A 14,053-nucleotide genomic window follows, 5' to 3' on the forward strand; every position below is an offset into this window, starting at 1 on the left:
GTTTTTCATCGATTTGTGTTTCTTGTGCAACCTGAATTTCCTTGGCAGGTCGTATTTTCTAGCAGCCGCGGTTCTTAAGCCGCTCACGGTGATCAGTTCACGCTACTCATGTTTTCGTTCAGTCACGTTTCCTTATCGCAGGTTTCGTTCTTGTCGCAGGTATTTTTTGTCTGATCACGATTCTCTCGCTAGTTGTGTTCCTGATCAGTTGGGTGCCATTCCTCACTATTTATTTTAATTTCCTAGCTGCGTCCGGCCAGGAGTTGCCCTGGGGTATGGAAAGTTTGGTTAGTCAGTTTTCACTGATCCACAGTTTCTACTGGCTCAGGGACTTTCGTGGATCACGGGGCCCGGGCCAGTATCTGTAGGTTCGGGTCTCAGAAGCAGGTTCCAGTTACGCACTTTCTTTTCAGTTCCAGTTGTGGTAGATTGGTTTCCATTTGGTTGGCACTGCAGCCTTGATCATTGGGTTTTGTTTTAAATTCCAGGAAGGCCCATGACACTGCTTGGCATGTTTCCAGGTTAGGTTTCCAGTCCTGATGGTGAAACATCTAGTTCCTTTTTGCTTTTCTGTTTTGTTTTAGTTTCCTTTTTTTGCCTCCTCCAGCTGGTATCAGCTTTCAGCACTTTCTGGGCGTATCCAGTTAAGTCCCAGTATTTCATGATGAATGATCTGTCAGGTTGTTTTATTTTCTGCTTTTCCGTTTGAAGCCATCCAGGTCTCCAGCGGTGGGGACTCCCTGCTGTGCTTAGCTGACTTTCCATTGTGGGTTTCATTTTATGACGTTCACGTACTCTCAGGTTTATCTTGCGTTGGTCGCTGGGTTGGGCTCAAGGAGGTGCTATAGCTGGCCTTGTGGTTCCTAAAGCCAGGGGAGGGGCTACTGCCTTTCTTAGCGTTTCCTTCTCTGCGGCAAAGGCATAACTCATTTGCCGCCACTCCAGGTTAGACGTTATTCACTGGGTCATCTGGTTGTTGAGCTTTCTTCCTACTGTGTTATTTTTTGCCCCCTTTTAGGCATACTGACCACGTGACCTTTGGCACACTTCAGGTCTTTGTTTCCTTGTTGCTCTTTGTTCCTTTCCTCACCATCCACAGAGTGACTCTGAGTACAAGTGTAAAGGCTGACCGCAGGGTAAGCCTGTATTTGTAGGAGGAGTCAGGCTGCATAAAGCCTGCCCTCCTCTGCCTCCTTCTCATTGGACGTCGGGTCTCGTGTCCCACCCACCCATTCCCTTTTTCTTTTAATTTCATTCTTTACATTTCATACTTGGGTATGCCCCCTTTTAGGCATACTGACCACGTGACCTTTGGCACACTTCAGGTCTTTGTTTCCTTGTTGCTCTTTGTTCCTTTCCTCACCATCCACAGAGTGACTCTGAGTACAAATCTAATTGTATATCCACAATGTATTTTTCAACTTCTATAATGTGGGAAAAATATCAAAAAAGCTCACTTGGTTGGGGAGGGTCTAGCCTTTCCCTATTTTACTAGAAAAAAAATCATCTCTATTTTTGAAGAGTCAACTCCTTAGCCCAGCCCTTTCCCTACTCGGAGATCAGAGCCTTCACCTCTTCTGGAACAGTAATTACTCTCTGTGCTGGCCTAGCACCCCTGTCAAGCACACACACATCCCTACGGGCTTTTACAGGTAAAAAATAGGTTAATGCACACATAATCCTGTGTGAAGATTTTTGTTAAAATTAGTGATTTCACAATGGGGTCTTTTTAAGTATACCATACTGGAACATTATGCATATTGTGCTTAGCAATGCAACACAGTATTAGTTCTGTCTGTTCTGCTATCATCTCTTTCATAAGCCTGCCCAAAAACTGATCAATTGTACTACTGAATCCCATTTTTTTCTTTGCATTACTATCAAATAATTCCAGAATATTATGGTACCCAGTCTAATTGCATTTACTTTACTTTGCAGTGTTCTGTTACATGTGGAGGAGGAGTGCAAACCCGCAATGTTACATGTCCAAAACACAGCAGCGAACCATGTGACCCATCCAAGAGACCAAACTCCAAAGCTCTCTGTGGACTTCAACAGTGCCCACTGCAAAAAAACTTCCCACTGCCCTCTACAAAAGACAAGAAACCCTTTTTGAAAATAAACCCTAAAACAATTAACATACCAAAGAAACGCATTTTTCTGATGAACACTAAAAAAATTTTTCCCTCAGCCACAGAAGCGCTGAAAAATATCACAACACCCGCTTCTCCCACACAGACCCCTTCCATCATTTCCATAGAAGATGACTTCAGAATCAATGAAATTCCAAACTCCACTCATTTCAATGTAGATTACAAATACAGTTTTGTTCTTGTAGCAAACAACAAAAAGAAAGCCAGAGTCAATTCTTTAAATGCTCCTGCAATGTCCAAAGAATCCGATAAAAGTTTAAGAGGAGACAATGAAACTGTAACAGAAAGAGACCTTATTTCTGTCCTTAATGCCACAACGCCACCAACCATTGTCACTAATATCCTGGAAAAAGTAACTCCAGGGTATGATTTTCTAACAGAACAACCAGAAACAAAGACAGACAGTGAAGAAATGGATGGCTCAACTTCAGAGCCAGATGTTGATTATGAAAATGAAATAAACAACATAATCGAATCTAGGAGTAAGAGGCACAAGGGCAAGTCCAAGGTCATTAAGGATAACCATGCAACAGTTACCTACAAGCCTGATTCATGGACTGGGCCTTCTGCTACTGTCACCACAGAAATCTCTGGGTCTCTAGGTGCTGCACCAGGCCCGACTACGCAAGGAGAAACTTCAAGAACTGATAAACAAACACCGCCACAAAATAGCTCAACCATCTCCAATCCCCTGCCAACCTTCACTACATCTAACATATCACAAGATTTATTTGCAGAGCTAAACAGCACATCCAACAGCAGCCTTCTTAATTCAGTGGCAGAAAATAATGGCACTGAACCTCTTCTTAATGGGTCAAGTCCCATCTACTGGATTGTAGGAAACTGGAGTGAGGTAAGAATTCAATTCTGCTGAAGTGTAGAAGATGTAATTTCAATTCCAGGGGAAGTAACTTCTGCCTATGATTCGATGGTAGAGGTCATTGCATTATGGATAATAAATAAATCATAATGGTATTTCCTAGAAATAGCGGTAACCTGTCAGGGCCCATCATGAAAAGCCCTCAGTGGCTGTAGCTGGATATGAACAAATCAAATACCGTATATACTCGAGTATAAGCCGAGATTTTCAGCCTCTTTTTTGAGGCTGAAAGTGCCCCCCTCGGCTTATACTCGAGTCATCGCTGTCTGCCCGCTCGATCAGCGTGTCGAGCAGACAGACAGCGGCCATTCTATAATTCAAAAGCCGCGCCTCCGGCTCCGCCTTCGCCTGTGATAGGCGGAACACTGAATTTCCCAGCAGCCTGTGTTCCGCCTATCACGGACATCGTATCATCCTCGTACTACGGACGAGGATGATACGATGTACGTGATAGGCGGAACACAGGCTGCTGGGAAATTCAGTGTTCCGCCTATCACAGGCGAAGGCGGCGGCGCAGCTTTTGAATTTTACAATGGCCGCCGAGGCGCCGACGAAGAGGGCACGGGACGGAGGCAAGGCAAGGCACGGCACGGGACGGGACGGGACAGGACGGAGGCAAGGCACGGCGGCGAGGCACGGAGGCAAGGAGGCAAGGCACGGGACGGAGGCTCGGGACAAAGGCTCGGGACACAGGTAGGCTGGACACACACACACACACACACACACACACACACACACACACACACACACACACGGATGGATACACACACACACAGGGATGGATGGATGGATGGAGACACACACACACAGGGATGGATGGATGGATGGATGGAGACACACACACACAGGGATGGATGGATGGATGGACACACACACACACAGGGATGGATGGACGGACACACAGGGATGGACGGACACACAGGGATGGACGGACACACAGGGATGGACGGACACACACACAGGGATGGACAGGCATGTCTTACCCTCGGCTTATACACGAGTCAATAAGTTTGCCAGTTTTTTTGGGGGTAAATTGGGGGCCTCGGCTTATATTCGGGTCGGCCTATACTCGAGTATATACGGTATTTTTAATGGAATTTACTTGCAAATCACTGGGAGATTTTAAACTACTGAGTGGTAAGTACATACAATTTAAGAAAAAAAAAAAGTAAGAGAATTTCCTAATGGCTGGGCTGCCATACCAAGTTAAAACTGAGGAATCTTGCTTGGCGTAACAACAATTATAACTAAAAATTTAAGGACACCCTGGAAATTCCCTTTAAAATTGTCAAAATATTAAACAAACACATTCCCACTAGGAAATGATGACTGCTTTACAATAAAGTTGAACTATAGGCAAGTAACTAAACACACAGAGGAAAATACATATAAAGTATAGGAGCTAATGTAATTGTCAGTTGATTTGTATTTCTATATATCCAGTCATGAGATCTACACTGCTTGTTTACATAGGACAGTTCTGTCAGGTTTTTATTGCTGTCTGTGTCCCATATAGGGAGATTCACCCTCTCTATTTGTCCTGTTTTCAAAAAAGGTGTTTATTGAACACGTTTAGACAGTTTCCAATGCACAAACAAAGCATTTGCATATATCTATAGTTACATTTCGTGGTTATCCTATCCTAATCCAATCATCATGACCTTCAAGTCCACAATATGCTGAGGCACATATACATATACATTACATCTGGTGTTGAGAAACCCTAGGGTCCTCCCGTAGGGCACCTTAAAATTCTGGACATCACCAGTTCCCTGGGACTTAGCCCAGGGGTATCCAGCCATGGTGACCAGATTTTTTAGAATCTACCTGGGCTTTCCCTGTGTTAATAGATATACCTTTCCATGACCAACCTGTTCCCCATGTGTGTTATCCATAAGACAACTGTGGGCAATGAGATCGATTTCCATCTCATCAGGATGAGTTTTCGGGCTTGAAACACTGCCCTAGAGAAGGCTATTTTAACCATCTCCAGAACTTCCAGAATACAGTGAATTGGGTCTAGGGGGACAGTCGTTTGGAACACTTGATTAAGCATCCCAAGTACCACGTTCCAGTAATGGTGGAGCGTTGGGCATCGCCAGAGCAGGTGAATGAGATCCCCCTGGTGTTTCCCACGCCTGCTGCACAGGGGCTCTGGTTGCCTACCCATCTTATGTAGTCTAAGTGGGGTGTAATTCACCCGAAGTACAATGTATAGTTGGGAGACTTTTTGGGCAATGTTAAGAGGGCAGGTAGTAAGAGATTGCAGGACTTCCTTCCATTGGTCTATTTGTCCTGTTTACTGTTATCACTGAGAGTGAAGGCAGAGGAAAAATCCCAATTTTTGGTTGTCACCAGAACAGGAATGGGGGGGGGGGGATCGTCCAATAGGGGCACCAGTTCCACTGGTCCTCGAGACAAACAGGGATCCCCTCACTTTCCTGTTTTGGCTATTGATGGAAAATGAAGGGAAATCTCCCCAATGGGACACAGATGGCAAAACAAACATTATTAGACCTATAACCCTCCCTTACTTTATCCAATATAAAGAAGAAAAAAAGTTTTGCCTTTAGTTCTACTTCAAGTTGATTAGGACCTTCTAACTGTTCAAACGGCATTGTCTAATAAAAGTATGAATCTGTTAGATGCGTGTGGAAAAATGCCAAAAACGTTTTTTTTTCAGATAATTTGATAAAGAGGCAAAGCTCTTTGTTGAGCTTGCTGAAATCTTAAAGAGAGGTCATCAGCAATCTAAAGCACTGACTTCCAGTGCTTGTAAATTTTTACATTACAGTCATGATATGTTTGCTCAACATTTTGAAGTGAAGTTTGCAAAACATTTTGGGTCTTTTTGTCTGCCAGTTTTCACATTTAATGTTTCATTCATCTAATGTTTATAATGTGCCTAAGACGATCCAAGACTCCTGCTTTTATTGATGGATAACATGGTACAACACTTGGCTTCTGCTATGATTTTAAAGGGTAATTGCGAAGCCCTTGTAAGAGTCTGTGTCAACAGGCTTTTTGCTTGTGTCAATGAGCAGATGCAGCTTGCATTTAACATGAGCTTGAGATGCTTTTGAAATCATTTGGAAATTCATTGTTAGTTGCATTTAACCTTTTTCTAAGCTCTGTCAACCTGCTTCGAGCTGCTTCTTTATTCCCATTGACTTGAAGAAAAAAAGAGTTTTGACGTGTACAAAGCCTGATTTGTTGGGCTCCAGCCATCTCCTCAAATACAATCCAAACCAAGAGAGTAAGGCTTAGGAGCAAAATGAAAGTTGTCAACGGTTTCTTTTTATTTAAAAGATTTTCTTACATGACATGATAATTAAAAACATTTAGAACGGGTTTTGGTCATCCCCACCCTTCCGCCACCGTTGAACTCAAGGAAGGCCAGGGACACCCAAAACTGTTGTTCTCAATGTTTCTAAACATCATGTCATGTAAGGAAATCTAAAAAAAAAAAAAAAGGAACTTTCTAATACTTACATCTCACTCCTAATTCTTACTTTTGGTTTAGATTGTATGTGAGGCAGTGGCTGGAGCCCACCAAATCAGTTTTCACTTTAATGTTATACACCATGCAGCTCTCTGTCCAGACTTTATATATTTAAGGACAGGCTTTTGTACGTGTTAAAACTACTTTTTTCCTCAATCAGCTCGAAGCAGCCTGACACAGCCTGGAAAAAGGTCAGATGCAGCTAACAATGAGTTCCTAAATTATTGCAAAAGCAGCTCAAGATATATACACTTTTTACACTCTTTACACACACATGAACTTTAAAGACATCCTAGTCTTAGTCCATAGAGTTCAACATTGAGTTGGCCCAACCTTTGCAGCTTTAACAGCTTAAATTCTTCTGGGATGGCTGTCCACGGGGTTTAGGAGTGTGTTTACGGGAATGTATGACCATTCTTCCAGAAGCACATTTGTGAGGTCAGGTACTGATGTTAGACAAGAAGGCCTGGCTCCCAGTCTCTGCTCTAATTTATCCCAAAAGTGTTCTATCTGGTTGAGATCGGGACTCTGTGCAGGCCAGTCAAGTTCCTCCACCCCAAACTCGCTCATCCATGTCTTTATGGACATTGTGAAATGAACTCACCGCTCCAGGTATAACTGATATGCCCACTGGAACACACACCTTAGCGCTAGCCCCAGCTCGCCTGGGTGGTAAAACGTCAAAATAAGAAATGGCTGTACCGCGCGTGGGCTCCAATTAAAGTTTATTGGAATATCAAGTAATGATTAAGCACATTTCTGTTGTGTGGAATGTGTCTTCCTTCACCACTGCTGGTGTTCTCTGGTGTAATTTTGGATATTTTGATATTCCAATAAACTTTACTTGGAGTCCAGGTGAGGTGCAGCCCTTTTTGTATTTTAATATGTCTTTATGGAACTGCTTTGTGCACTGGTGCGCAGTCACGATGGAACAGGAAGGGGCCATCCCCAAATGGTTCCCACAAAGTTGGGAGCATGAAATTGTCCAAAATGTCTTGGTATGCTGACACCTTAACCACTCCAGCCCTAGAATATTTTACTCTCTTCCTGACCAGAACACTTTTTACAATTTGGCAATGCATTGCTTTAACTGACAATTGTGCGGTCATGCGATGCTGTACCCAAACAAAATGTGCATCCTTTTTTCCTCACAAGCAAAGCTTTCTTTTGGTGGTATTTGATCACCGCTGCGGTTTTTATTTTTTGTGCTATAAATAAAAAAAAGCAACAATTTTGAAAAAAAATAAAGATTTTTTTTTACTTTTTGCTATAAAAAATATCCCCAAAAATGTTTATAAAAAACAAATTTCTTCATCAGTTTAGGCCAATATATATTCTTCTACGTTTTTGGTAAAAAAAAAAGGCGTATATTAATTGGTTTACGCAAAATATATAGCGTCAAAGTGAACATCCTATTCGTCGTTAGTAAATCAACCACAATAACTCTAAATGCACAATTATAGGAATCTACTGCAAAAATAGATTAAGTTGTTTATATTGGCTTCTCTTAAAATGTTTAGTTTTTTTTAATGAGTACATCGTTGAGATAAAAGGTGTTTTTATTAAATGTTACTCTTCAATATGTTAACCATTAAAAAAAAAAAAAAAAAAAGGTAAAAAAATAAAAATAATACATATAAAGTAAAGTTTCTGTAACAAACAAATTAAAATTTGTCCTTTCTTATCCGGATTACAAAGCTTTGAGCTAAACATTTAATTAATTTCCAATTCCTTTCTCATGTCTTCTTTTTATCTTGCATTATCGTTATTTCTCATTTACGGTCCAGTAGCGGTAGATGGGATATTATTTAGTACTGACTGTTTACCACAAATAACTTGCTAACATTTTTTTGGACACAAGCATAAATTTGCTGACAACTCAGCATAAGAATATTCTGTTGCTTTTTTATTAAAATATAAATAAAGAAATAAATAATTCATTGTTGCAGGAAATACATTGAAAAATTCAGCTCCTACAGCAATCCTCATTCTGTACATGAAGCTGCCCCCTACAGAAACACAACTCTACGATTTGGGTGCAAGCCTTCTTCCAGACTGAATGACACCCAGCATTGTGCAACCTACTTTCCGTGACCCCAGCACATCAAGGGGTTGATTTACTAAAAGCAAATAGACTCTGCACTTTGCCAATTCAGTTGCTCCAGAACATAATAAATGAGGGGATGCTCTGCTGACTTTCATCATCCAATCGAGCAAGCAAAAATGCTGCTTTTTTTTACATTTTCCTTGCATGCGATTGTTGTTCTATGCAAAGTGGAGCTTTACCTCATTTACTAAGCTCTGCCGCAACTGCACTTTGCAAAGTGCACAGTCAGTTTGCTTTTAGTAGATCAACAGCTTTCAAAATCAGCATTTTTAAGCCACTCTGGGCTCACAGGAGAATGCTGCAGGGAGCAGGCACCATATTATTACATCGCTTTCTCGGCAGCATTCATGATCTGCCCGTCACTGAAAGATGAAGAGTAGGAAAAGGATCTGTGACATTGTGAAAAAAAGAGAAAATAGTATGTATCGACATAAAACAAAAAAAAAAACATTTCACATACGTGGACTGTTCAAATTAACCATTCAGTAAAGCTAAATGTTAAACTTATCAGTAGATGCAGAGCTGTAAAGTTTATTATTATTTTAGTATTAAAATGAAAGAAAATATATTATTTTGATAATAAAATTCACTATGAATTTATTATAGCATCCTTCTTTTTTATTTTTTTATTTTTTTCGAACTTTATACAGTTCGTGTTTTCACTTTAACGGCCAACTCAAGCGTTCTTGTGCCAAACACCTACCCTCCCCCTTCCCCAAAGCCCCCTACATCAATCACTATTTTAATTTTCTTTATGCATACTTTTTGCAGTCTTCTGGTGGCATCATCGGTCCTTCCTTTTCTCCTCCGGTAGTGGTAGGCATTCCCTTCTCTTAGAAAGCACATTGGTCATGTAATTATCTCTCAGGTAGTGAGTTGGATGATACTGGACATTATTCAACTTGGAAGATGCGTTGGATCACAGAGAAGCGAGTCGGCCCGGGACAGTGTATTTTTGTTTTCCTGGGCCTCTGATTTTAATTTGGGATTTAACAATGACTGATTTCCTTAAAGTGGTTGTAAACCCTTACAACACACTTTAACCTACAGGTAAGCCTAGATTAAGGCTTACCTGTAGGTGCTGCAAATATCTCCTAAACCTACATGGTTTAGGAGATATTTACAATTCCCTGTACAAGGATTTATTCTGTGCATGCGCCGATGTACTCGGTCGCATGCGCACTTTAGAAGGGTCACCGCATGCCGTTTTTCATTAAGCGACATGCTATGACTGTGGGCTCCCATGCACACGCACGGGAGTGACGTCACGCGACTCCGGTCAGTCACAGAGCCGGAGTCCATGACCCCGGAAGGAAGATGGATGCTTCGAGCCGGCAGTGAAATCGGGGACATTGCTGGCTCCTGTGTCAGGTAAGTGACACTTAATGGGCTACTATGCGATGCATAGTAGCCCATTATGCTTTGCCTTTGCAGGGAAACAAAGAGGAATAAAACCCATCAGGGTTTACTTCCTCTTTAAGTGAGTTGTTTCAAAGTGCAAAGCTTGTCTTCTTTGCATGATCACAGAAAGATGTTTTGGGACTGTGCAGGGACTCTTCATCAGGAATGTGATGACTTTTTTGCACAAAGTATATAGGCAAAACACAAATGATTAGTTAAACCATGTATGTATGAATGTGAGTTAGGGACCTTAGATTGTAAGCTCCTTGAGGTCAGGAACTGATGTGAATGTACAATGTATATGTAAAGCACTGTGTAAATTGATGGTGCTATGTAAGTGGGTGGAGTTCAGTACCACTTTAAAAATTAGAACTTTTGGGTAGATTAACATTTTTGTTAGTTAAATTATACATTCTGAGGTCTATACATGGGACACTTGAAAAAAATAAAGTATGGGTGGTGTGGTTCCAAAAGAGAGAATGTTTGAAACTATGGGTATGATAGCTAATACGTTCATACAATCATGTTTATAAAAAATAAGACTTTTGTATGTAAAGATCACAGAGTGCAATTTGATGGGGCAAGTTCACACAATTATACTCAATAACCTATTGTTAAATTTTTAGAAGCATTGTTTCGGCTCTCCTATTCCTTATCAAACCTTCAATGACATTCATTTTGAAAGTCCCTACTAATCTTAAATAAAAAAGAGTTTGCAAGGTCATATTACTGTTAAAGCGCTGTGGGACAGACTCACGCGGACTGACAGAGGTGAGAACAGGAGACAAGAAAGTTCATTCAGCTGGATAGAACGGAGCCGCCGGCTCTCACACAAATGATTGGAGAGGTGGTTTAATAGTGTGGAATAATATAGCGGAACCGTCCTATATTTCCTACTTCCTCTACCGAGTACGATGAATGATGTACTTGGCAGATAAAACTCTTTGGATTCTCATAACCCAATTTAAACTTCCATGAACCTGTGATCTTTTAAGATGTGTTTCTGTAAAATTATACCAGATTTGTTTTTTTGTTAGAAATACGCTGACATTATAAGGGCAAATATGTAATTTTTAGTTATGTGATACAGAAATAGTTGAATGTAAGGTGATTTTTTTCTTCTCCTTAACTGTTAACTTACTGTATTTATTAAAAATATTATTAATAATTGAAAAAAGTAAAAAAAAAAAAAAAATCTACCCTCTTTTAAAGGGCATGTGTTACAAAGTGTTGTTTCTCATAACATGCCTAAACGCTGGTTAGCAGCCCTCCCCGATGGGATATCGGCTGAGTTCTCTTCTGGGGGGTGCACACTTTATATAGGGTGCTACCCCAACCCTGGTGGCTCCATCCTTGTGCTGCCTCTGATCTGGGAAGCGGGTGCGCTGGCAGAGGTAGTGGGTGCTCACAGCGATGCACCATAGTGTTTCTCCCTGAACTGAGCCTCAGTTACCCCGATTTCCCCATGGGAAGAACTGTGATTATACAGATACTGGTGAGCAATATTGGTCACCCCTTACAACCTAAAGCCTTTTAAATATAAGTTTATACCAGGGCTGGATCTATCTTACACTGGACATGTATACGGCTGTCTTCCCCTCTAAATTATTCCCCTTCCCAACCTCCTTTCCCTTTCCTGTCATACCCATCTTCAATTCGGCCTCCCTTAGGGTCGACCCATATTTTCCTTAGCCACCCGTATACTAAGCCCTCTTTGAATTAATACCGTATGTAACTTGTCCCGTAGTGTGTGTCAGATATCAGGTTACCATTTATTTCCTTCGACACATTTTTATTGTTATATCTTCTGGAATAGTCTTGCCTGGTTCTCAGGCATGCTACATTCACGCTGTGGCAGCCCTTATGGCTGGTGTTCCGCGTTTAATAGTGTCTTAGCACAACCCATACTAGGCCCTCTCAGCCCTGGTGGCAGTAGAACTTCCCTATGGAAACTTTATATTAAACTGTCTTTCCTCATATTCTACTCTTCTTCTTTGTCCCTAATTTACTTTTCTTCTCCTCTCCTCTCCTCTCCTCTCACATACTCTCACATCCCTCTAGCTTTTCTCCTATTTTCTTTATCACTTCAATTTTTCCCCTCCCCTCTCTTCAATCCCACCACCCCATCCCCTTTTTCTCCCCCCCTTTTTTTTGTCACCCTGAGGGGGTAGGGTCTGTCCACCAACAACACAGATGCAGCCATGGCCCTAAAGGCCCTCTCCTGGAATATTAAGGGTTTAAAATCCCCAGAGGAACAAACAAGTTGTCTCAATGAGCTCTGGAGACCAAGGGCACATATTGTCTTCCTCCAAGAGACTCATTTTAGAACAGACAAGATTCCAAAACTCCATAACAAACATTTTCCGATGGTCTTCCACAGTCCATCCTCATCTTCCAAATCAAAAGGAACCAGTAATTTAATATCCAAATCCCTTCCCTGGCAATTTCTCGATATCCTCATGGACCAAGATAGAGGCTAGGTTCCTCTTGCTTAAAGGTAAGATACAGTCACATACATTCACCCTTGCGAACATCTATTTGCCCAACAGTAACCTGCTTCCAGCCTTGGAAGAGTTCCTTTCCACTCTTGACTCTTTCATGTAAGGCACCTTCATTTTGGGTGGCCACTTTAACCTGACTCTAGACCCTCAAAGAGATTCCTCCGGGAGCTCCGCTTCTTTACCCACGAAAGATAGACATCACCTTAAAGACCTTTTCCGCAGGAGAGTGATTTTACCTTCTACTCCTCTGCGCATGGCTTTTACTCCAGTATTGATTTTTTTTTGCTTAGACACTCAATCATTCCCCTAGTCTCTAAAGCAGGAATTGGCCACATCGTTTTATCTGACCGTGCACCGATTTTCCTGGAATTAACCATACAAAACTATACCATAGCAGCAGATGTGTTACAGGAACTCTCTACGTTCTTCACCAACAACCTTGACTCAGTGGACAATCCACTGTCTGTGTGGGCTGCCCAAAAGTGTTATATTTGCGGGATCCTGATCAACACGGCCATTTAACCTAGCAGAAAAGAGCAAAAGTTCTTTCAGATCTTCTGAAACTACTTCTCTATTTAGAACATAAACATAAAACCGCAGCGGATCAGGATACCGAAGTAAGAGTCTATCCGAGAATACTCCCTTTGCGAAGTGAAACACTCCTTGTTGAAGGGCCACTGTTCTTTCTATGAGTATGGGGACAAATGTGGCCGCATGTTGGCCAATGCCCTACGAGCCAAACGGTCTTTGGCATATGCCCTATCCTCTCCGTCAGAATCAAAGATATATTCGACTCCAGACCTAGCAAAAGCCTTTAGAGATTTCTACTCTACGCTTAACAACCTAGACCCTACCTCACCTTCCTCTCCAAGCTTGACAAAGTTGTCGGATATCACTACATACATCCAAGAAGCAAATCTCCCCACGCTTGATGATGCAGAGAAAAACTCACTATCCCAACCTAATTCAGTGGAAGAAACTTGCACATTTTCAGTGTGCAAGTTACAGCCCTATATCACTTTTGAACCTGATGTAAAACTTTTACTAAAATCATGGCTACGAGATTGACTGCTCTGTTGCCACGCATTATTTCAGTAGACCAGGTGGGCTTTATCCAAACACGGGAGGCCCGAGATGACACCATCCGAACCCTTGACATCATCGATAAAGTAAAACGATCCCACACCCCCCTGTTACTCCTATCTACCGATGCCTGAAAAGGTGTTTGTTAGGGTGAACTGAAACTTTCTTCAGGAAACTCAAAGACAAGTGGGACTTCCATTTCCAATGTTGTCATGGGTCTCTGCACTATATTATAATCCCTCCGCTATTGTCCATGTAAACGGATTTAGACTCAGACCCATTTACAATATCGAATAGCATCAGGCAGGGCTCTACCCTGTTGCCATTACTCTTTGTACTTACATGGGAAGCGTTCCCCCAGCACGTCAGACATAATAGTTCCATTCAGGGTGTGTTATCGGGAAATTGCCACCACAAGGTTGCAGC

General features: G+C 41.7%; 1 protein-coding gene across 1 annotated transcript in view; it reads left to right on the forward strand.

Annotated features, from left to right (window-relative positions):
* ADAMTS12 (ADAM metallopeptidase with thrombospondin type 1 motif 12) overlaps window positions 1-14,053 on the forward strand; it is a 678,211-nt gene that overhangs the window by 592,525 nt on the left and 71,633 nt on the right. Inside the window, exon 19 of the mRNA XM_077462890.1 lies at window positions 1,939-3,006. Coding sequence (XP_077319016.1) covers window positions 1,939-3,006 — 1,068 coding nt within the window. The remainder of the gene's footprint in view (window positions 1-1,938; window positions 3,007-14,053) is intronic.

This window comes from Lithobates pipiens, unplaced genomic scaffold (genome assembly GCF_037356315.1).
Source record: "Lithobates pipiens isolate NorthernLeopardFrog02 unplaced genomic scaffold, aLitPip1_a1.2 Scaffold_3, whole genome shotgun sequence".
In the NCBI taxonomy this organism is placed as follows: domain Eukaryota; kingdom Metazoa; phylum Chordata; class Amphibia; order Anura; family Ranidae; genus Lithobates; species Lithobates pipiens.